The sequence below is a fragment of the Aspergillus brunneoviolaceus genome (genome assembly GCF_003184695.1).
Source record: "Aspergillus brunneoviolaceus CBS 621.78 unplaced genomic scaffold BO95scaffold_6, whole genome shotgun sequence".
NCBI classification, from domain to species: domain Eukaryota; kingdom Fungi; phylum Ascomycota; class Eurotiomycetes; order Eurotiales; family Aspergillaceae; genus Aspergillus; species Aspergillus brunneoviolaceus.
Window position 1 is genome coordinate 454209 of NW_020290736.1, and position 22612 is coordinate 476820.

At 51.5% G+C, this 22612-nt stretch overlaps 3 protein-coding genes across 3 annotated transcripts; 1 reads left to right on the forward strand and 2 right to left on the reverse strand.

Moving 5' to 3' along the window:
- Nucleotides 1-884: 884 nt before the first annotated feature.
- On the reverse strand, nucleotides 885-6392 carry BO95DRAFT_449857 (uncharacterized protein; the record flags this gene model as incomplete). The annotated part of the gene is made up of 1 exon (XM_025587973.1): nucleotides 885-6392. The coding sequence occupies one exon, from the start codon at nucleotides 6390-6392 to the stop codon at nucleotides 885-887; it is 5508 nt and encodes a 1835-aa protein (XP_025446640.1).
- A 1972-nt stretch (nucleotides 6393-8364) lies between these two features.
- Nucleotides 8365-12149, reverse strand: clcA (putative C6 finger domain protein). Its single transcript, XM_025581202.1, has 6 exons — nucleotides 11475-12149; nucleotides 11279-11391; nucleotides 9781-11211; nucleotides 9377-9723; nucleotides 8786-9323; nucleotides 8365-8720 (listed from the first exon to the last, which is right to left on the reverse strand). The coding sequence occupies exons 1-6, from the start codon at nucleotides 12036-12038 to the stop codon at nucleotides 8504-8506; spliced, it is 3210 nt and encodes a 1069-aa protein (XP_025446641.1). The 5' UTR covers nucleotides 12039-12149; the 3' UTR covers nucleotides 8365-8503.
- Nucleotides 12150-13111: 962 nt separating this feature from the next.
- On the forward strand, nucleotides 13112-13648 carry BO95DRAFT_222105 (uncharacterized protein). Its single transcript, XM_025581203.1, has one exon. The coding sequence runs from the start codon at nucleotides 13240-13242 to the stop codon at nucleotides 13594-13596; it is 357 nt and encodes a 118-aa protein (XP_025446642.1). The 5' UTR covers nucleotides 13112-13239; the 3' UTR covers nucleotides 13597-13648.
- The last annotated feature ends 8964 nt before the right edge of the window (nucleotides 13649-22612 follow it).

Below are 22612 nucleotides of genomic sequence, written 5' to 3' on the forward strand. Positions count from 1 at the left end.
CTCTTGGTATTAGAAAAGTCCAGATCGCTGGGTCGTGGTGGTCCATGGATGTATTGACTCAAATCAACCATTTCCCAGTTCTTCTCTTCTGGGAGAGCCGTGAGGTCTTCGGCCGACGCATTGGCTGATGTTGTCTTGCTTGAGGGTAATGACGGCAGGGCCTCGTCGGGTTGAGGCTCAGCTTTGCTGGTACTATGCCGTTCTACGAGCCAAAGAGGTCGGATCTCCCGAGAGTTTTTGAACTCTGTTGAAGCTGGTCGGCGGTGACGGCCCTGGGTGGGAGAGCTTGGGGAAGGTGCCACGGATGAGAGTGAGGGTGATCGAGTTGTTCGAGGAGAAGTGGGAGGCCGGCGAAAATGCAGAGGAACCGCGGTGGGCGAATCAACTGTACGCAGCACAGACGACCGCCGAGACCCTCCTCCTGACTCCTCGTCTTGAGCCTCTTGAGCCTCTTGGGCCTTCTTCAGCTCCGGGGAAGTCGGTCTACTCTGGGACAGCGGAGCCGGCTGACATGTCTTCTCTGATGCAGGCGGAGACGCCGAGCGACTTCTAAGTCGTTGATCCAAGACATTAAGTCCCAAGCCCGTAATTGCAGAAGCCTCAAGCCCTGAAGCACCATGATTCGAACCGCTTTCGTCTATCTGGCCTGGCAATTCAGGGCTGTCTCTTAAAAAAGCCCGTGGCTCATCGTCTTCCTGAGAGAAGCTCGGTTCCTGTACGGGGGAAAAGACGAGAAGAGAGATCTTAGTACGTGGGTCATTTGTAGCATTTCAAAAGCAACATGTGGGGATATTCAGGGTAAAGTCATGTTTACAGGTCATGCAAGATTATTCAAGGTCATTCAAAACGGAACGGGAAAAAAAGGAATGAAAGACAGCCAGGCACTATACCTTCTCATACTCTTTCAACCTTCCAGAGTCAAGAACATCATCGTATCTTTGTCGCCGTCTGCCCTCTCTTCGCTGCCTGCTGGACTTATAATTCTCAAGGTTAATGTTTTCTTTATCGGGCCCGATCAAGCTCTGATCGTCCAGGTCTCTGCTCTTCCGGGTCTCCGACTCGTTGTCCAGCGAGTCGGCTCGGCTAGAACTGCGCCGCCGAGAAGACTTCTCTTTACGCCGGGGGCCAACCTCGGATTGAACTTCGTGCGAGGAGCGCCTATCGGCAGATGAGCTTCTGCTAGCTATCGGCTCTGAAACCCTCGAGCCAAAAAGGTTACTCAAAAAGCCTCCAGACCGTTTTTCCTTATCCTTTTCATCCGCTTTTCTGGACTTCTCTGCAGTGTCTCCGAGTCTAGTCAGGGAGGAAGCGACTGAAGCGGTGTTTTCAGAGTGGTCACTATCACGCTTGGTACGTCTTTTGCGTCTTTTCCTTCTTTTGTCCGAAATGCCGGCTTCAGCAAGTGACGATCTGTCATCTTCATTCCGCCCTGAATCGCTTTCACTCTGCTCTTCCCTCTCTTGTCTAGTTGGTGCATCGATGTCTCCAAGAACAGGCGCTGAGACCACGGATCTTGAATCTTCCTTATTCGCATTGTTCCAGTCACTAGGTGTCTTCATTTGAGTCAATGGCGCTCCTGTGTCAAATCCTCCAGGCATAGAAAGAACCTCGTCCACAGGCGCGGCAAATTCATCGCGGGGACCGCGGAGGATTACAGTAGGTTTACTACCGCTCGTCTCGAACACCCGTCTCAAAGTGTCTTTTGGTTCCTGTCTTTGGCTGAGTTGCTCAATTACCTCTTGGGCAATTGAGATCCGTGACGGAGCATCTTTGTTCATAATAGTGTTAGGGGGTTCGTGCTCCGGGCTAATAGAATGATCTCTACCGGACGACTCTCCAATCTCCTTGCCATAGCCGTCGTCGTCCGGTGTCTCGATTTCCCCTTCGACAAAGCCGTGAGGCTCTGTGTGCCGGTGTTCAGCATTATCCCATGGCGAGACAAAGACAGTGCCAGCCTCAGGGGCGGCGGATGTCCGCGTATGGTAGGTTGGATCATCCGTGACAAGGGAGGGGTCGAAGCCTGCGGCGGCGGTAGCTGCAGCCACGGCAGCTGCGAATTCTATGTCGGCACCACTTACATGCGGCATGCTGCCAGAACGTGGAACATCCCGAAAGTCTGCGGGAATGTCGTGAACATCTTGCGCCAAGCTTGGTTCACCCCGTCGGTCTTGTTCTTCTCCTCTAGGGAAGTCCTCAGCAGACAGCTCGGAGGAAGTGGAGGGCACCTCATACTCATGAGTCTCGTGTCTGCCCCACGACACACGGGAACCAGTTGTCGGGCGCTCAGCATGTTCGCTTGCTTGGGGGCGCGCAGGAACCAATGTTATCGGTGACGAGGCACCTTTGACAGAACCATTGAGACTTTGAGGAGGCGTGGGTTCAATAAGCTTCAGTGCTGGCACGGGCCATGGAAGACCACTATACTCGGGATGGGCCTCTTCTGTCAGACGCAAAGACTCAATCGCAGGTTCCGCTTCGATGATAGTCGGCATTGAGGTGGGCTCCCGGCGCTTGTAAGTGTCGGGGCTATAACGAAGCTCCTCAGGTGCAAAGAATTGCGCATAATTGTCGTAGACTGGCTTTTTGCGATAAAGATCCTTGAATGCATGGGTCTTGACACTTTCCTGTCGACGCTCTGTTTGCGGACGTTCCTCCACCGTATGCTTCGACTCTTCTGACAATGGAAGGCTTGATGCTGTCGAACTCGAGTCTGGGATCCGACGTCTTTCGGCCCTGCGTTTCTCTCGTCGTTCCTCGTGGCGCCGCTGGCTAGCGGCTTCAGACGCTTCATCGTAGGAGCCCCTACCGGATAGCATTGTCGCTGCAACAGCAGCACCTATACCACCTGTTGCTGCTGCACCAACCCATGATACTGGGTCTCTGTCGTGATGTGAGTGCCCATCATCACTTCCACGTCTATCATAATCCTGGTCTCTTTGGCGGCTTGCTCGATGCTCAGACTCCCAAGATGCTAATTCCTGCTCTCGATCAACAAGCTGAACCCCGTTCTGATATCCTGCATCCCGTCCCATTTCTTCCTGTCGAGTGGAACGTCGCTCTTTGTCCGCCTGTTCGTCTGTGAGGTCGAACTGCACAGATGCCTGATCCTTGGTTGTGGAGCGACGCTTCACGCCGGACACGAGAGCTTCCTCGAGAGCTTCAGTAGGGAAGACAGGTGACGGGTCGCTACGTCGGTGTGCGCGACTAACATTTGACACCATCTCGCTTTGCCTGTCGTACTCTGGAATTCTGTTGGCGCGAGCATCACCCCTCCGGTCATAGAACCTTGTTTCGTGAGGTATAATAGATTCCTCGAAGACAGGCAGTCCGCTTGGTGCACTATACGCATGGATAGACTCCCCTTGACTGGTGTATACAGCTTGTGAAACCGGTGTGACAGGCTGTGGTTGTTGTAAGGGAATAGGCCCTGGTCGAACAAAGGGTGGCTGATTGAGAGGCATTGACGATGTGTCGAAGTCGTTGTGAGGCGAGGATTCATTGATGGGCATTGGCGCCATCTGTTGAAGACTTGCAACGCTATTGGCACCATGGCTGGATGACTTCGCGTCTCGGTGATAAGTCGATGCGAGGGCAGCCGTTCCGAGCCCGGCAGCTACTGCCGCACCGGAAGGCAAGCGGTGTTCAGATTGGCTGGGGCTTGTCCTGTTCTTCTTCTTCTTTGTCTTCTTCTTGCTTCCCCATCCCCATGTCCACCTGTTTGTCTGGGAGTCAGACGAGTGCTGAGATTCACTGCTAGAGAACAGCCCACTGCCGCCAAAAGCGAGAGCGGAGTTGACGCTTGAAGAAGATTGGTCGCCCGAATCTAAGTCTTCCCATCCATCATCGTTGGTTGCAGAGGACGCATAATCTGACCGACCCGATCGATATTTTTTGCCGGCAAGAATCTCTCCTCGTCGTCGACTGCTTCTATGAGATGAAGCGGCCAAGGCTGTTGCTGCTGCGCCCAAACCGAGCAATGCTGTGTCCACATCTCTCTCCTTCCGACTCCGCCTGTTGGACTTGTTCTTGGGTTTCCTGGCGAAGCCACTTCCGAAGGCAAGATCCGCGTCCAAGGAGGATGACGACGAGTTATTGAAGGAAAACAATCCCCGGCGTTTTTTGGTCCTCTGCTTCTGCCGATTTTCAGATGAAGCTGTGAAAAAGGAACTGAGACCACTACTCATGGACTTTCGAGCTGGCCGTGAAATGTCAACGAAAGATTCGTCAGACGAGGATGTTTTTCGCTGTTTGTTCTTGGACGAGGTAACTCGGGTGCTAGTCTCATGACGTGGCTCAACCTGGGACAGAGTTGCCGTGCCAAGAGCAGCACCCAGCGCTGCATCTCTCAGGGAAGAGTGTCGCTGCGCCCGAGACGAAGATCTAGACCTTGAACGCGAGCGAACGTGGCTAGTCTCGTACTTGCTGGTTCTCGTGTCCGAGCAAGAGCTACGGTCAGCCCGTTCACGGGATCTGCTGCGATTAGACCGACGATGCACGCCACGAGATGTTTGACTCCGTCGGCCAGAGGTTGCCGCGCCCTCACTGCTGTGAGAGGAATGCCGTGAGCTCGCGACTCGGCCTGTTTGAATACTATAACTTTCGTCGAATTCCTTGTTGCTGAAGATCGACCTGCCTGCATATCCTCCGAGCAAACCAGGCAGCCATGAGCTTCCAGATGACCTTTTGCGACGTCTCCCTTCATCGTCGGAAGATGAATAGCGGCTTGCTTTATCGATGCGGGAGGCCGTGCTATAACGATCGCCCTGGCTGCGGCCAGAACCGTGGTTATGCTTGCGGGGTGCGTCTCGAGATGATGTGCCCGGCTCAAAACAATATTTGCAGATACCGATGGACTCTGTGTAGTCCTCGAACATTCCCACTGCTTCAGTATCGCGCCAAAAATCGATGATTTTTTCCAAGGGTCCGCGCTGACGTTGTTGAAAGGCTAGGGCACCAGATTGAAACGGAGCACCATGGTAGACAGCCGCATGATGCGGATGGAGAGGACTTGCTGCGTACCCGACTCCTGCTGCATGAAGTGCTGCCTCCTGGTGAGGGGAGTATGTCACAAGACCGCCGTGACCCAGCTCGGTTTGGGAAAGCACTTCGTGATTCTGCATGGTGTACTGAGAAGAATGGACACTCGAGGAATGATGATGGTGTCCCATCATGTAACCTGCTGCTGCTCCTGCTGCGGCCGCCCCAACACTTGCGCCCATTCCATGCGGAGGGGATGGGTTGTGTGCAGTCGGAGGATTTGGCGGAGCGTAGGTTGAAGGAGACTCTGTGTACACTGGCTCTGAGAATTCAGCTGTGGCCACTGGTGCGGCGGGTACGACCGCTGGCGGCGATGCCTCGGCAACCTGAACGAATGGCTTGGGTGGTTTTGGTGGCTTAGTCGCCGGGACCGATGTGCTTTGTGTCGGGCCCTGCTGAGCATTCGAGGAAACCGGAACCGCATCGTCATCATAGTACGAAGCCGCAGCGCCAACCTGACCCAAGCTACTGGGCTCAGGTGGCGGGTTCGGTACCGAAGAAGCCGTCATCAAATGCGCTTGGCTACTCGGAATCACCATCTGAGGTTTCGGACGAACGCCGGGTTGGTCCTGGACCGATTGGCCTTGATCGCCATAGTAGTCCGCAGCTTCTCCAGCAGGATTTGGCGGCCTGTACGGTTCGGCGAAGGTTGTAGGGAACTGGTCGGGAAATTGCTGCTGCACATGAGGGTCGTAGAATGCCGGCACATTCGGGAGGCCCGACACCGAGGTGCCTGGGATAGAGTCATAAGAATGTGCGGAGTGGGGAGGTAGATCGGAGATATCGTATTCGTTCCTTGATCGCGACGTAGGTGGATCCTCAGCGAACGCTGTTGCGTAACTATCGCCCGACTGTGTCTGTCGACGCTCTGCACGATCACTGTCACGACCACCCGACATCACCCCACTCCTGCGTTCATCCCTTTCCAGTCGCATGCGCTCGCGCTCGCGACTGGGAGACCTTGCCCGCTCGCGCCTGCGGAAGTATGTGTCCTCCCTCTCGCCATTGTCCCGATCCCGAGTGCGACGGTCAGTGAAGTCGGAGTCACTGCGTTTCGGGGTACGTTCAATTACAATGCGATCGGATTCAGCGGGCAAGCCCTGGTCTGCTGTCGCATAGCTCGAAGCCACGGATTCGCCGGTCGCGCTGGCGGCATACCGCCTGCTACGGCTACCGGAAGACGGATAGGTCGATAGATCACCCAAGCCACGATCACGGTCGTCACCCCGTGATGATTTGCGGCTCACTGTGGAGGATCTCGAGTCGGTGCGGCGGCGGCGGCTACTGCCTTTGGAAGTCGAACTGCTGCGGGCATCGGAGGATGAGCGGCCCCCGCCCATCAGGGCTTTGAACATGATAAGCAGCGAGCAGTAAACGCTCTAACAGCTCAGGCAACCATGGGGGAAATTTTCAACCCGTGGGGAGGTTGATAGCCAAAGCAATGAAATTGGTATTGTCTCTGACCCACGAAAGGCGCTGGAGGGGGGGGGGGGGGGGGTTAGTGGAATTGTGCGCAAAAGAAAATCCAAAAGCTGAAAAGTGATAGATGGGATAACAAAGATGGAGAAGAACGGGGGGGAGGTTGGAAGGGAAGGAAGAGAAGGAGGCGGGCGGTGGGAGAGGGGAGAGAAAGAACGAATGCGAAAGAGAGGAAAGAGAAAAAGCGAACCTTGAAGGATGAGGAGGCTGGGGTGAATGAATAATGTGCTTGGTGGATGAATATAGCCTAGGTGTAGGTAGGTGGTGGTTAGATCGGCGGCAGCGGTAAAGTGGTTGTTGTGATTGTGGTTGTTGTGTGGGACTCCGGTCGGGAGCCGGAGGAGGACCTAGAAAAGTAAACAAGTGAACCGTGGATCTTTGCTGGTTGGAAACCGGGAGGGAAAGGAAGGGGAAGCAAGCGGAGACCACCAGAGCCACACCCTGGGGCTGGCTGGCTGGCTGGCTGGCTGGCTGGCGGCTGGCGGCTGGCGGGCTGACAGTCAAAACCTCACGAAGGCACTGGACCAGTAATCGGCCTTAGCGGGCTGGGCTAGACCCAGAAAGGATGGCTGATGCTGGGCAGATGAATTTGACACGATTTAGTAGATTTAGATGATGATGATGATGATAATTAAGAAAGGAAGCGTGCGTGGGAAGGAAGGCTCAAGGAATGTGGGGTAATTATCATGGATGATGGGAAGCTGTGTCAGAATGCGGGTAGCATAGACTGGAGAAGTTGAACAGATGGGAGGGTGAAAGAACCCCTGGGTAGTGGATGTGGATGAGGATAGGCTGATGACGATGGAACTCAGGGGACATACTCGTCGTAGCTGAGCTGTCAGTCAATCTGTTTGTGTTGTGCTGTTGTTTAACTTAGCTGACTATTGAATGGTTGGTGGATCGATCGATGCAAGTCCGAGTCCGTGGCAGTAAGACGGCGAGGCTGGGCCCGACCGATCGATGCACGTGCACCGGCGGAAATGACGGCTCTGCACCTGAGCTGAGCTGCTTCAACTAGGTAAGTTACCTACACTAAGTCACTGCCTACTGCGTACTCCGTACAATAAGTACAGTACATCCAACTGTAATGCAAGTATTGGCTATCTACTTGCATGCGCACGCCATCTAGCCTCTCTCCCAAGTCTTTACAACAATGTGTCTAGCTACATTCGGCCTCGGCGGCATAGAGTCGATGTCGCTCGTGTATATACAGCTTTAGTAGGAAATGGGCCGAGAAAAGGAGAAGAAAAATGGAAAGGAAGAATAGAGAGAACAATGGAGAAAACTCAGTGTATAGTAAGTACCCATACACAGATTCATGAGGTGCACCGCACCACAGACGATAAGGCAGTCGCCATTCAACAGACCCCCCTCGGTCAGAAGATTAACAATGCAGGGGAAGACCACCCCGACCAAACTCCAAGGAAGAGCAATATAATGAAAGAGAGACCGCAAGCATTGTAATATACGTGATCTTCACCCTCGATGCGCTGAAAATGCAAAGCAGATATACCTCCCATTTCACTGTTCACCTCGCGAGCACGAGACAGTCGACGCCACATCAACTCCCAAAAGCAGGGCCTATGCCCTTGGCCCAGATCAACTCCTGAAAAAGAAATAGAAAACGAATATGACCAACACATGATAACGGGCATTGCAAGTGGCTGTCCTGCTCCGCATCGATTCAAGGCAACCGATGAGACATACATTGAGTTAGTGAAAGACAGGCTTTTGATAGCAATCCACAAAGAGTAACATATAGCCACTGGGCATGACCTCGTGTATGACCAACATATCCCAGAACACTGAGCAGGAAAAAAAATGGCCCGCTTAGGCCGGAGTTGCCAATTGGGTACAAATCATCAATAAGCGTTGTATAAGAAGTATGAGGGGTGGTTGGAAAGAACTGGTGGCAGGAGTATCGCACAATCATTCGCATGAATCTCTTCGGTCTCAGGCTAAGGCATAGGAAAGATCCATATGCGTATCACGCCTGGATGAAGCTTTCAATCGAATCCCCGAAAATCTTCTCGTATATCTCGCTCAGAATCTTCGCATCAGCTCGCAAGCTAGGCGAGATTTCGCGACTTTGGAGAAGGAAACGGATAGTTCGCTTCATGAGTCGCTCCAAATCGTTCCGATCGACAAGCTCGGATAAACTCGACATATACGTAGCCGACAACACCAACATGTTACCAAATTGACTAGCCAACAAAAGATCGGTCAGTACGATGTGTCAGCACGTAGGGGATCAAGAACAGCAACATACGCGTGAGCTGTGCCGAAGATGTTGGTCACAACAGGACGACCATCAATTCCGTCGAAGGCCTCGGTGCTCAGCATGGCGGAGTCGATGCACACCTTGCACGCTCTCCGCATCTTGGGTTGAAGATCGCGATATGCGTAGGACGCCCAGTTCCCACCCCCTGGGGTCGGAGTTGGAGCGCTCCGCGCGGTTGGACCGGCATCACTGGCTAGACGTGCCATGCCAATGGCGCGTTGGCTGTGGGTCAGGGAAGGGGACACTTGTTGTGACCTCGAACCCGAGATCGCTGATCCAGTAGGAGAGTCGACGGATGCTGAGCTACCGGTGTCGTTGGCAAAATGTAGAGCATGGAATAGAAGCGGCCGATGAATGATGTACCGTGCCCCGTAGTATTTGGCACGCATGCGGGCCACATTGATGTCTTTCGATGGTGGATCCGTGTCTTTCCAGCGCATCACTTCGGGCAGACTGCTCCTCCAAAGTTCCAAATTCATGCTCAGGATTTCTTGAACATGGGAAGACCAACGCGATTCTCCCTTTCCTTGGGTTGATGTTAGCTGAATGATTAAGAACTTACGCGGGCAGTTCACTCACTTTCAACCTTGTACAGATCTGTATGAACGCGATTGAGAACCTTTCTGAGGTGAATCTGCGCGGAATAGAAGAACATCATCATGGTGCTCGGGGCAGAGATCTCGTTCGGTAAAGTCAGTGTATATTTTCCTTTCGGCAAGGAAATTCGGCCTTCTGATCGGGATATCCCGCTAGCCGGAAGATCGAGTTCCGCAAGAATATCACTACGCGGAGGTGCGATTAGCTTGGTGAACGACCTGTCGGTGTGAAGCGGGCCCAGACTATACCTTTCCAGTTGCAGACAGGTCCAATATGCGAAGTCAATGGAGTCTTTGAGGGGTCCATCAACATACTGCTCATATCGTTTTCTGCCTCACTATGTCAGACATAAACTGCACATAACAGGTATAGAATCTGGAACTTACGTCCGCACAAGCACCTGACAAGCTCTTGCTGCTTGATAGATCCACCCGTGGCTCTGAAAAGGGTGCGCCAGTTGTCCGGCATATAATCCTGCAAGTAAGGCTGCTTGAACGTGATCGAGGCCATTGGCACCTTGTAAGCTTCCCAAGATCTGAGTCGCATAGGCATAAAATGCCAGGCCGGGAATGACGTCTATGTTGCGCGGTTTCCGGGGATGTAACGCATGCCCTGTGCGATCCGAGGACGCCTTGCGACCATCCATCGAAGAAAAGGATTGACCATCCGCCTGAGAATAGAAGCTGCCTTGCGGTGGCACGGCTGACAGGGAATCTGCCCGTGAAAGCATGTTTCGGGAGGTTGGACCTGGGATACACTCGTCTCGAAAGTTTAGAGGGACATCAGTAACCGGTCCAGGAACGGGAGGTTTTGTTGCACAGATGCTACCAAGTGCAAGAACTAGAAGGCTGATTGCATTTTTCAACGACTTCTCGACGCGACGGCCGCTTAGGCCATCGGGCGTAATGGAGCTGGGGGATGGGACATCGCAGCCCGCACCATGTAGAGTCTCGCAGGATCGCTTTCGCTTTGCGCTCCGCGGGCCATTGCCATTGCCGTTGAGAATAGGCGCTGAGGTTGCATTCGCCAGAGGGCAGTACCGTGCAATGAACCTTTCCATTCGTTCTTCCAATTCATTCTGGTTGAGGAACGGGTGGAGTTTGTGTATGTGGTCCATGTAGCTTTGGTAATAACAGCGAACGGTAGCGGCATCCGTAGTAAAGTACCCATTCTCATCCAGAGCATCTGGCCTGGTTCTGATGGGTGTGCCTTTCTGATGAGGTACAGAGCCCCATGGTCCACCAGCAGCCGCATCATTTGGGTAGGTATGGTCCCGTGCAGGATGCCCGTTCGGCGGAGGTGATGCGGTCAGGTCCTCGCTGTCGTTATGGCCTTCACCCCGCCCATAAACAAGGATCAGACCACGTTCTTCCTCAAGCCTCATCACATAATCCTCATCATACTCGCGTGGGGAAAGAAGACTTTTGATTGACGGCCACATGAGCAGTTTGTGGGCCGCCGTCGTATGCTCAACGGGAATAGAAAGTTCACCATCCTCGCCGGTTACCAGCATCTGTGGTTCCCCTTCGGCAGCCTTCTCAAGTTCCCGATTCACGAAATTGGATATTGTCTCGTCTTTAGTCTCGGTCTTTTGGAGGAGATCGGCGATGTCTGGTTTCGACATTCGGCTGAGTGACTGTTTCTGCGTTTCGGCAGCCTGTATGATCTTCGTGTCTGAAATTCCGGTACCTTGCAAGATAGCCGTGAGCTGGTTCCCTTGCTCAACTTGCATAGATACCACCCGTCTTATATGTTCTATCACTGCATCTTCCAACTGTTGCACACGGTCCATCATTTGTTGGGTCGCTCTTTCTTGTCTTGAAAGGCGGTCAGCATGCGATCACCAAGACCTAGACGAACCAGAGGGGAGGGCGGGTCACAGACTTGTGAGGGGGCACTTCTTTATAAACACATATCAAGTTATTTTCTTTGCAATGACTGCAAGCCGGACGACCTTCATCGCACTTGGCCTTTCTTGCTCGGCATTGATCACACGCCTTGAAGGATAGCGACATTACGGAAGTCAGTCGACACGATTCTTCAGCAGCCACAGTTCCAAGAGAAGAAGACGTTTAATTACCTGTTGAGCCCGAGCTGCCTTGCGATGGCGCATCCCGAATGCCTGATTCGGGAAGTAGGCGGGATCGTAAGGTGTAGGTGTCTGTGAGAGGGGCACCGGCGGAGTATACGGGGCTGGTGGTAGGGTTTGTGGGGGCGGTGCAGGGTCACCGACAGCCACAGGCGTCTCCGGGGGAGGGAACGACATTCGTGCTACTGGAGGTCGATACTCCGGGGGTGCGGAATGAGGTGGCGGCTCATGAGGCGCTCCGTTGATCGGCGGGCGGAAATTCGGGTGAGGAGGAGGTGGAGGCGGGTGCGTCTCTGGGGGCGTATGCGTTGGTGGTCCAGGTAGACTGGTTTGCCGGGCATATGGCCCATCGGGGGGAAGCTGCGGCAGTTCCCGATTCGACATGACAGAATACGGGTGCGCGTGGAGCGGAGGCTGAGGTGCGCTCGACGTGCGCCGCTGGTCCGCAGGGTGGGTGTCAAAAGAAGGCGCGTACGGAGGACGCCATGGCTGGTCAAACACGCCGGACGTGCTGGGCAGACCGTGCGACCCTTCGGAGAGCGGTATGCGATGCATTGAAGCGAGCAAGTGCAATGGGCGATGACCAGTCGATACAACCTGCCTGCGTTTGGGCTTCTGTTGAACAGATACTTGCGGGCTAAGCCCGGAGCGTCTGGTTGTCACAAATCAACAACCGATAATCAGCTCAATGGTAGGTAGGCCATGCAGTCACGAGGACATGATGACGATCGAAATGAGCACAAATGCTGTTGATATGCGGCCGGAGTGCTGGGGGTAAATGGAAAGCTTGAGCTGTCCCGGACAACAGTTGCACCTCGCCCAGCGATCAGGGTGTCAGAAAATCCAATGGCAACTTCTTCCCTGCGCGTCAGATCGCTCAGCAATTGGCTTCAGAGCTGTGGGATTCTCTTTGTTGCTCGAGACTAGATCGAGGAAGACCAAAGACCATGCGCCGCACCTTGCAAGTAGCGATAGAATCGCGAGGTGAGGGGCGAGAAAGGATCAGCAGGTAGTGGTCGCTTCTTGCGCAAGTAGCCTGGCAATCGTTAGCTTTGTTTGGATAGAGAACGTGAACGAATGGATGGCCGAGTGATCAAGCAACAAAGGAGCATTTTTGGCCGTACAGAATTCGCAAACAAGGTGATGAGAGTGAGGGATTAATGGGACGGCCGGCAGCACATCGTAGTAAACAGACACAAGACTAGGGGGCAAGCCGTGCTTGCAATATCATTCGGCCATCGGTCGCAACAAGAAAATCGACCATAAGACGGGTAGAACTCCAGGCGCATGTACAAAAAGCGTGAGAGGGCGAGTGATAGTAGCATGTATAGCAGGGGAGAGGGGTTGAAGGAGGAGGGGCGGTGGAGGGGGAAGGGGGGGGTAGAGAGGGGGGGAGAGAGAAAGAGAGAGAGAGAACTGCCAACGATCCGCGCAGGTAGAGAGACTAAGGTAAATCAACGAGTTAGAGGAGTGGAACACACCGAGACTGGTTTGTCGTAGTCTGTTGTGGATGAATGGATGTATGGAAGGGTGGATAGATGGATGGATGAATGTACGGTCAGAGTGTGTGGCTACTATTAGTGGCCGTCGAAAATAGGCCGATAGACTGGCTGGGTGAGAATCACAGACCCCAAGCTCTATCGGGAGGGTAAGGGGGTTTGGAGATTGAAAGTCGTCAGAGTCGGCCCAGTAGATAGTAGTCGCAGCGCTCGGTAAGCACTTGGAGAGGGGGAAGACAAAGAAAGTCTCGGATACAATGTCCCAGCTGCAAGAGGGACCATTACCCAGGCTCCTAGAGATGTTTGGTGGTGTCAGGCTTCGTGCATGTCATGTGAGAATGTGTGAGGAGGAGAGGAGGAGAGGAGAGCAATTCCATCACAAGAGGGGAAAAACAGAATCAAAGCAACAACATGAAAAAGAAACTCGAGAGAAAAAAAAAAGAAACGAAAAGAAGAAGCAAGGCAAGAAGGAAGTTAAGTGTAACATACGCAATGGGTGTTTTCCAGGTCAGATTAAATCAAATGATGATGATGATTATAATAATAATAATAATAATAATAAACGATCCAAAGAAGATCCCTTTAAAGAAAAAATATTAGTCCAAATAGGGTAAAAAAGAAAAAGAAAAGAAAGAAAAGAAAAATAAATACGACGCCGACGACGGGAGGTCAAGTCTGGCAGTTTTTCGATCCAGCGGGAGATATTTAGGCAGGTAGCTAAGCCAAGCTGTCGGGTCGCCCGGGGGAAGAAAGAAGAAAGGAAGGGGAGGAGAGTGGATAACTGATTACCTGGGTAGTACTCCGTACCGTAGTGAGTAGATCGAACTGTGGTCGAGGTTCGGAGGATTCAGGTTGTGTGGGCTTCTTTTTCCTTAAGAAGAAGAGAAGGAGAAGAAAGAGAGAATTTCGGCAACGGGTCCCAGAACGAAGCAGAACGGGGCTACCGGGGCGGGGGGGAGGGGGGGGGGAGGGAGGGAGGGAGGGGGGGGAAAATCGATGATGGATGGATCCTCGAGGGAATTATTATTAAACTGTTGTTAAAACTGGAATTGGGCATAAGTTGTTGAAGCAGTCAGTGACTTCCCGCTTGGTGACTGAATGAAGAACAAGATAAAGTCAGTCAGTCAGTCGGTCCTCTCTCGGCAACAGCGGGTTGATCTGAAGGGGTAAAAGGTAAAAGGTCAAAGGTCAAAGGCGGGATCGAAATGCTGGAAAGAGAAAAATGACGATGGATAGATAGATTGATTGTTATTCCTCCTCTTCCCCTTCCTCTTCTTCTTCTTCTTCTTCTTCTTCTTAATATTATGGTGGAAGGGGGAGGGGGAAAGGACCCAGAGATCAATTTCACACTCACTCACTCACTCAAAATGGGGGGGAAAGTCAGGCTCCAAGGTGAGGAAGATAGGAAGAAAGGAAGACAGAAAATTGGGATCAAAATAATATAATACTAACAGGAATGGATGTGCGTGATGAGCAAAGAAACGAGGGATTAGACAAACGGCGGAAGGAGCAGTGACAGTGACAACTGTACTCTGTAAGTTGAGGGTGTTGATGCCCCTCTTTTCTTCCCTCCAAGTCTCTTCAAGCTCTTTCTTTCCTTCCCTTTCTCTCTTCGAAGCAATCTACCTCTCTAGGCCAGTACCTCTACCGCAATTCAATACTTCCATCACTTCCACCTGTTTACCTATTGACTCCTTTACTGGCGGAGGGAAAGAAGACGGATCAGGTGTGAAACAACAACAACAATAACAATTACAAGGAAAGGGAACGAACAATAAGCAGCAGTACGCCAACTTAGCAGTAGGTATACCTACATAGTAGTTAGAGTATCTGCCCCTACGATCCTTACAGAAAAGAACGAAAGCGATTCAGTTCTCACTTGTGCTGCGCAACCCTTCTGGACCCCTTCTTCCCCAGAGTCCCTGTCTTCTTCTTTGACTATTGCATATTCTGGTCCGGCTGCTGTTGCTGCTGCTGCTAGACTAGCTAAACTACTTCTACTTTCTCTTCTTCTTCATCTTCTTTCTTGCTTGTCTGCCTACCTGCCTGTCTGCTTGCTTGCTTGCTTGCTTGCTTGCTTGCTGCTTGCTTGCATGGTCTCCGTCAGGTGAATTGGGACTGGTAAGCCCGAACCAGGATCCTGGTTTGCATGAATCAACACAAAGCCACCAAAATTGACAGATCGCTTTTCTCGAGGACCGCTGGGCTGGTCTGGGTCTGGGCTGTCCTCCGCTTGGTCTTTTTTGCGCATAGAAGGACGATGCCTTTTTTTTTCCACTGGAGATCCTCGTTTCCTCATCGGACACCTATCTCAAGGTTCAGAATCTAGTAATCCACCGCAAAACATAGAGCCGAAATAAGTTGATCCTCCAACATAAGAGGAAGAAAATATAGTCTCCGGAGGGAAAGTCAGCGCGCGTGTGGAAATAAAAACCATTGTGTGTGAGGAGCGCGCGCAGCAGCAGCAAGTGGAGCCGCAAACTGGAGCTGCTGATAGGCTAGGATTGACTAAGAATGCTACCTAGGCTGTGAATCGTAGGAGTCCAGTTCAGCATGAACACAGCCCTTTTTCGAAAAGCCTACGGAGTACTGAGGACCTGTACATCGGTAACTTAAAAGCCCGTCATATTTTTCGATCGTCTGAAGATGCTTATGAGTAGTAGCAGAAACTGACTTGGCTGAAAGTGGAAGCAGGGGGAAGGGGTGACCGTTCGGGAAGTCAGAGAGAGCCTGTAACGCGAGGGTGGAAGGGCCCGCAATCAGTTCCGGTCCTTCCCAAGTGCCACATGGGTTTGACTGGAGACTTTCGCTCGGCTTGACCCAAAAGGCTTATATAAAAAAACAATCATACTGGGTAGAAGGGGAAAGCAAGGATAATATCATGGAGGTGTACCAGAGATGAAAAGCGAGGGTGTGACCCCGGTTGATCTAATATCAAACATATTCCATTGACAGATACAGAGAACTCCATCCGTAGATGATACTGCCTTAATTTTCGGGTCCGATCGAGAACGGTTTTTCTTCGGCTGATGGTCGGTTGATGGACCAGGAAATGATCGGTGCCCAAAAGCGCCTGAGGGGGCGGCTATCCTATTCACATGTGGTAGGAGGTTAGGAGAGTCAATGAAGAAGAAAGATGGTCATCAGGGAGGGAGAAAATGCGGTATGGGGAAGGGTGGAGGGGAATGATGGACTGATGGACTGATGTTCGATGGGGCATTGTTGAAGAATAGGTACCGGTAAGATGATCTGAAGGGACAGCAAAGTTGATTTGTCCATCAAAGAATGACCCAATCCCTTTGCCCACCAGCCGAGAATGGATAAACACCAAGCTACGAGTAATGAGGACACTGACTGGAGGTAAATGGGGGGAGCAACGGAAGTTTACATGTGCTTGTTGCTTCAAGCATGCTTGCTGTCGTTAGAACCATTTTTCCGGTCTCGCAATGCTGCCCATTTGACTAGGTACAGTAACTATGTTTCGGACTCTTACTCGTGTCTCTGGTTTCTTATGATCGAAGGTACTCTACTCCGTAGATCCTTGGACTATGAACCTGGGGGCGACATCCGTCACCTTCAAGGCGTCTGACTGACCGAGCGGTCAGCTCTTCTTTCGTCGGTTTCCCTCCTGCCCGGCCACGACCGTTGATGCCTAACATGAATACATCCAATACTGCGAGCAGCGAACGACGAGAGTTTGAACCGGGGGAAAGAGGAGGAGGGGTGATAAGGTTGCCCCCGGCGAAAAGAAAAAAAGCAGAAGACGGTGAGCGTGGTTATATAAGTAGTGCAGCAGTTCAGGAGAAATTCCCAGGCGGCGAGCGCCTCGAAAAAGGCGGAGAAACAACCCGAAGTGACATGCGGATGCGGTGGACAACGGATTTCAATAGTCGATGCAAACAATCATCAAACCAGTCAGTCGGCAGTCAGTGATCGTGAATCTCATGCTGAAGAAGCTGAGGGTCACGCCACAATCCATGTTCTGCCCGAGACTCTGACATGCATATGTTTCGGACTAGGTAAGTAGCTAGGTAGCTACTAACCTACCACTTTTCCTGGCTCAATGCTGCCAGTTGAGAGCTCCAAGCTGGAGAGGAATGGATCTGTTTCCGACCCCACAACCAGAGAAGCGAAAACATAGTGGCGATATTGTTCCCTGGTTCAACTCCCGTTGGCATCTATTCTAAACTTTCAGCCAGCGCCTCCTCCCCCCCCACCCATCTTCTCTTTTCTCCCTGCCAGGAACGAGCTGTGAAATAATCAACCGCGGGAGAGACCTTCGGGGCGCGGTAATCTACGGGAAGAAAAACAACTGCGGATAAATTACAAGGATTGTAGATCAACATAGATCACCAAACAAACGTCACCGGTCGACCTTTTGTTTCCATCAAACGCCGTTTGTAGCACTGAGATTCTTCATTTGCCGGGTGTTCTCCATACGAAATCGATCAAGGACAGGATTTTGGATCTTGAGCTTCAAGAGATTAAGACCCTCAAGGCTACTTTTCTGGAACCCTCTCCTTCTTCCCACCCCCCCATTTCGCCACTGGAAGGGGGGAGGGGGCTTCGCTTGGTGTACTGTACTCCGTAATGCGATACACATTCATTCGGTATGCGGACGCGAAATCCCTTCCTTCAGGTTTGAGCCTCAGCTCGTAAGACCTCGCGCCCGGGAAAGGAGCCAAACGTTAGTTAATTGATGCGAGTAATTACAGGAAAGATAAAAGAAATGCACGTAACGGACCATTCTGATCTGCTTGCAGAGGTTCCCTATCATCAGGGCCGCTCAAAGAATGGTTACAGTAGTACTACCTGTATAGATCTTTTGACCAGGATAACAATGTCGGCTTAGTTACCGTAAGTCATAAGTCATCAGGTGGAGAGACTGGGGCACAGTTTTGACGGCCGTGATCGTCCAGGGGATCGATATATGGCATGTGTATTTTTTTTCACGGTCGCTGGACCACAATGTTTTAGTCCCGACTCCCAACGCAGCTGGGACTGACCGACCGACAATACAATGGAGCCAATAGTTAATAAGAAGCAGGTATTATGAATCTCAAGTTCTCATATGAGATTCATTCGGTCAAGATTCCCCTCCAGCTACAGAGAGACTCATCACCGCCATTCAAGATCCACACCATCCCCCATCCGCTTGTCATGTCTTATTCAAGTTCCATTTTCTTCTCGTCTCGCATAAGGCGATCCGCGAAGATTAGTATCCTCCCACGATCCCGTCTCCTGGAACCCGCCCATCGGCTGCCGGCATTGTTTGTTCGATCCTCTCGGTCTGTCAAGGATGAAAAAGGGTCTCGAAGAATTGAATGGGGATTCACTTCTGTTTTTCTCTTTTCTTTCAAAAATCGAAAAAAAAGAGAGATAGCATTCGATGTAAAGAGAGAGAAAAAGAGAGCCACCAGCTACTAATTTCCCACTCTCGATTACTCACAGGAAAAAGAGTGGGGCTTCTTAGCCTCTCGCTCTCTCGATCTGTCGACTCAACTGGCTCTGATTGAACGAAGATCCTGCAAGGTTGGGCGCGCGCTCGGCAAGATTAGTGGCGGATGATGTGCATATTTGTACTCCGTGCGACAGCGCAAGGTAGGTAGCTCCTCAATTAGTAGATAAAGTAGTGTGTGAATTGGGTAAGTTAGGTAGTATGACCAAAGCGCCAAGGGGGGGGGGAAGCAAGGGATAGCCCTGTTCGGTACAGATTGATTGTCACTGTAGTTGGGGATCCGTTGGCCTTCATTGCACGTTACACGCGTTGACTAAAAAAACCATTCGGCTGGAGGTGCAACTATTGTCAGCGACAAAGAGAAGGGTCCAGATAGTGAGGAAATAGTTTTAATCATAAGGGACCTTGAGTAGGGTAGGGAGGGGTGGGTAAGTTACTCCGTACTAGACCTGGGATCCTGATCGATTGACCTTTCAATGCTGCTGTCCAACATGAATTCGGAATCGATCCGTATCAAGGTGAAAACAAAGGCAATTCTACCCTACTGACTGATACCGTAATATAATGGATGGTTGGAAGTCTCCAATAACCACCCGGGTATTAAAGAGTTGCTGTTTCTTCCCTTCAAGGCCTAGTCCAACCCATTTCGCTGTCTGAGCGCAGACAGCATCGAGTCGTCGATGACTGGCCGGTGCCCATCTGATAAGGATAACCCATCTTCCCACTGGAAAACGGGCACCGCCACTTTGCCCAACCGCTGCACCATCCATCCACCCATCCACCCATACCGTATGCTTCTTACTCTGTAGCTTGATCATTTGAACGATGATACGAATCGAAACTATAGACGGCAGCCCAAAGACAAATCCTTCAAGACGGGCCACCACCCAAAGCCCCCGTTTTCACAAATGGCCGAACTCCGAGACTGATTCGCCCACTCTCACAGAAGGGCCCTGTGCGCAAGTGAATGAACTTCGGCGACATACTGAGAGGAAAGAGTGTTTGCTCCTGGAGATCTGGGCGAAGCTTCCAGCGAATAGACGATGGAGTGGGAAGCAACTCATCACGAGGCCCGTGCTCCATTCCGAAATCGGGTCAGACAACCTTGATTTTCATCATAGGCTGAAGCAAAATGTTGATCAATAGTTGGGGTACGGAGCTGAGTTGGTAGCGACCTAGGATAGAATTCACGTCCGTCCCATCAAGCTTGTGATTTGCCCATCAATCTACCTCTCTCCTCGACTACCTACGGTAGGCTATTTACCTGCCCTACCTAACTCTACCGTAACCCTTATGGAGGTGCATGGTACATGTCCTCACCACTGCCGAGGGGGTACAATAGAGGTCACGAGGTACAACTTACCACTCCGTAGAAAAGGTCAGAGGGTCAGTGGCCTGCCTGAGTACCGAGTAGATCTGTGTCCGATGACTCCTTTGGGGGTTCCGCCCTTTCGATGTGATACTTCCCTTAGTAAAAAAAAGTGCCGTGCGGTCTCGGTCTCCTCTGGGCAAATGACAGCGGGCCAGCCCGCTTCTGGTGGTGACCCCGAGAGGTTTGTTCGGGGACGGATCATAATTCTACTGGTGCGCGGTAGGATCGCTGAAAAGTGAGGCTGGGGAGATCCTGGACGCATGATTGGCAATAGGAGAGGATTTATACGGAGATTTGTAAGGGCAATTGGGTTATTGTGAAGCTTTCAGGCTGTGTGTGTGGCTATCTGCTACGATATCTCAAGTAAGTTATTCCATGTTGCCGGTTGTTGAGGGAATGCTCCTTTCTACAGGAGATTTGCTAAGTAATACTACCGCTATGTCTCCGTCAAAGACTTTGAGAGAGCTCCTCTCGGTCATTTGTAGGGTGGGCGTCGAGACAACAGTGACCCTCCTTGCAGCGACTTGGAGAATCCGAGACCGGTCAAAATTGCTGCATTTAGTAAACAATCAACAGTCTGACCTGGGACGGTACGCGAGGTGGATTGTAACGTCCTGGTGACGCTATATCACAATCGATCTGCTGTCGATCCGACTCACTCAAAAGTTGAGCTAAAGCCTCGTTATTACTATGAGTATGTGATGCCGTTCCCGGAAGAGCGGCGCGTTCATTTTGTTTGGACGGCTTATCGTATCAATCTCATCTTGACTGAACCAGTGTGCTACCTGGGAACGTCTCCGGCATTTCTTCTTATTGCGGTTTGCTATTTTGTTGCCAGAAGGAGCACGCCATAAGAGTATCTGACTACCGTCCGTCGAGGGCGATCTCCCTCACACACCACGGACATGACAATGTAGTGTGTTCATGACAACGTGGCACTGATGAGTAACATGTTCTGTGCTGTGGGGGGGGGAGCAGTCGAGTGACAAGGCCTTCTCTTGCAGACTGTGTGCATGATGACCTGTACGATTAAGGGAGAGGGGCGGAGAGGAGTTCCTGTACTGGACTCCTCTCATGCCAGACACCCGCACCATTGCTCCCAGCCCCAGGGTGTCGGTTCTTGAATCGAGCTGCGATCGGGGAGGGGATTCATAGGAGCTGCCAGTCCGATCGATCGATTATTACTCGGGTTGGGGCGGCGCGCATTTGACGCAGAGGTCAATCCAGGAACCAATCTTCCCAACTTGCTGCTTGCATGTGCAGTGCACCCGTTTCATGCAATTTGAGGGGGTCTCTATTCTCTATTCTATGCGTTTGGTGCAGCGGGAACGAAGAGACCAAGAAATGCGGTTACCACACGCGTTAGCCCGGCGTTGGACAAGCGTAAAGCCTATCGTATGGAGATTCCTCTTCAGATTGGATAGTCAGTTGAAGCTGAAACAATCGTCTCGCGAAGTGAGAGGGAGCGAGCGAGCGAGAGTGAGTGAAGAAGGTGGGGGAGCGGGGTGGATTAGATCCATAGCCTAAGTTAGCTGGCAGAGGGTGATACATAAAGACCTACGTCGTACTGTACATTACATTCAGAATGACCTTCGATTCGACAGATGACACTAACCCATCTGGGAAGCACAGGTGAATCGGAACCCTTCGACTAGTTGTGGAGAGGCTCAGGAATCTTGCGATGTGTAAGATTTTGTGGGTAGATGAGTATGCGACAGTCTTTTGACTCGAGCACAGACTTTTTTTCCTTTGCAGTAAGTACCTAACTTATGGCTCGGCTCACCCATAGACATCTTTCTGCCGGACGGGCCGCGTTGGCGGGATCGGGAAGCTGTTTTGCATGAATTTCCTGTAGGAGTACAGAATGGCAACAGGGTGCAGGGGAGATGGAATGAGAGGGAAGTACCCGGATCATGGATACTCTTGTAATGAACTGAAACTTGAAGGAGGACGCACAGGGCGCACACGAGAAGGAAGAAACCGAATCTACCTACCAGAAGCAAGCAAGCCCGAGGTCCTTGTAGTGGTTTTGCACGCCACTGGATTCATCACATTTCCTATCGGTCTGGATCCTCTCTTCCTCAGATTCCCCCGAACATCGCCGACAGACAGACAGACAATTGCGGAACAAATGTGCAGCAGGTATCTGCCTATGACTATCTTCAGGTGAGACAAATATACACCAACTAAGGCTACATGACAGTACCTTATACATCAACTGCAAGCCATAAGTTAAGTACATACCATACCGTACCGTACATTAACTGGCTACCGAATGGTAGGTATTGTATTGTAAGCTTCCCTCGGCTGACTAATCGGCGTTTTCTTCCCATCAACATTGTTGATGATGGTTGGTGATGAGACAGACTATCAAGTAGTACTGTCGTGTCTATTCACAGTACTAACCGGTCACACACTATCCTACGAAGTACTCCTCAAAAAAAGCAACCAACCAAGACCATCATCTCTTGACGAGCAATTTCACAGAGCCAAATGTCATGTCATAGCTTCGGAAGCAACCAAAAAGTACCTGCCTGTTGGAATACGATATCCCGCTTCCCCTGATCAGCAACCATGTGTTTGAAATGATGCTTCTTCAGGCTCTAGACTACTCATAGCTCAGCCACAACACCGTATACTTTTGTTGCTGTATGTACTCCGTACTGTGCCCCTGTCTAGGTAGTGCTAGTGCTGGCGCAGAGTACAGAGTTTACTGTATAGACTCTGTTCTTAGCAAGCGAGCAAGCAAGCAAGGAACAACAGCGGTTCTCTCGACTCCTACTCCAAGACTGTGTCATCA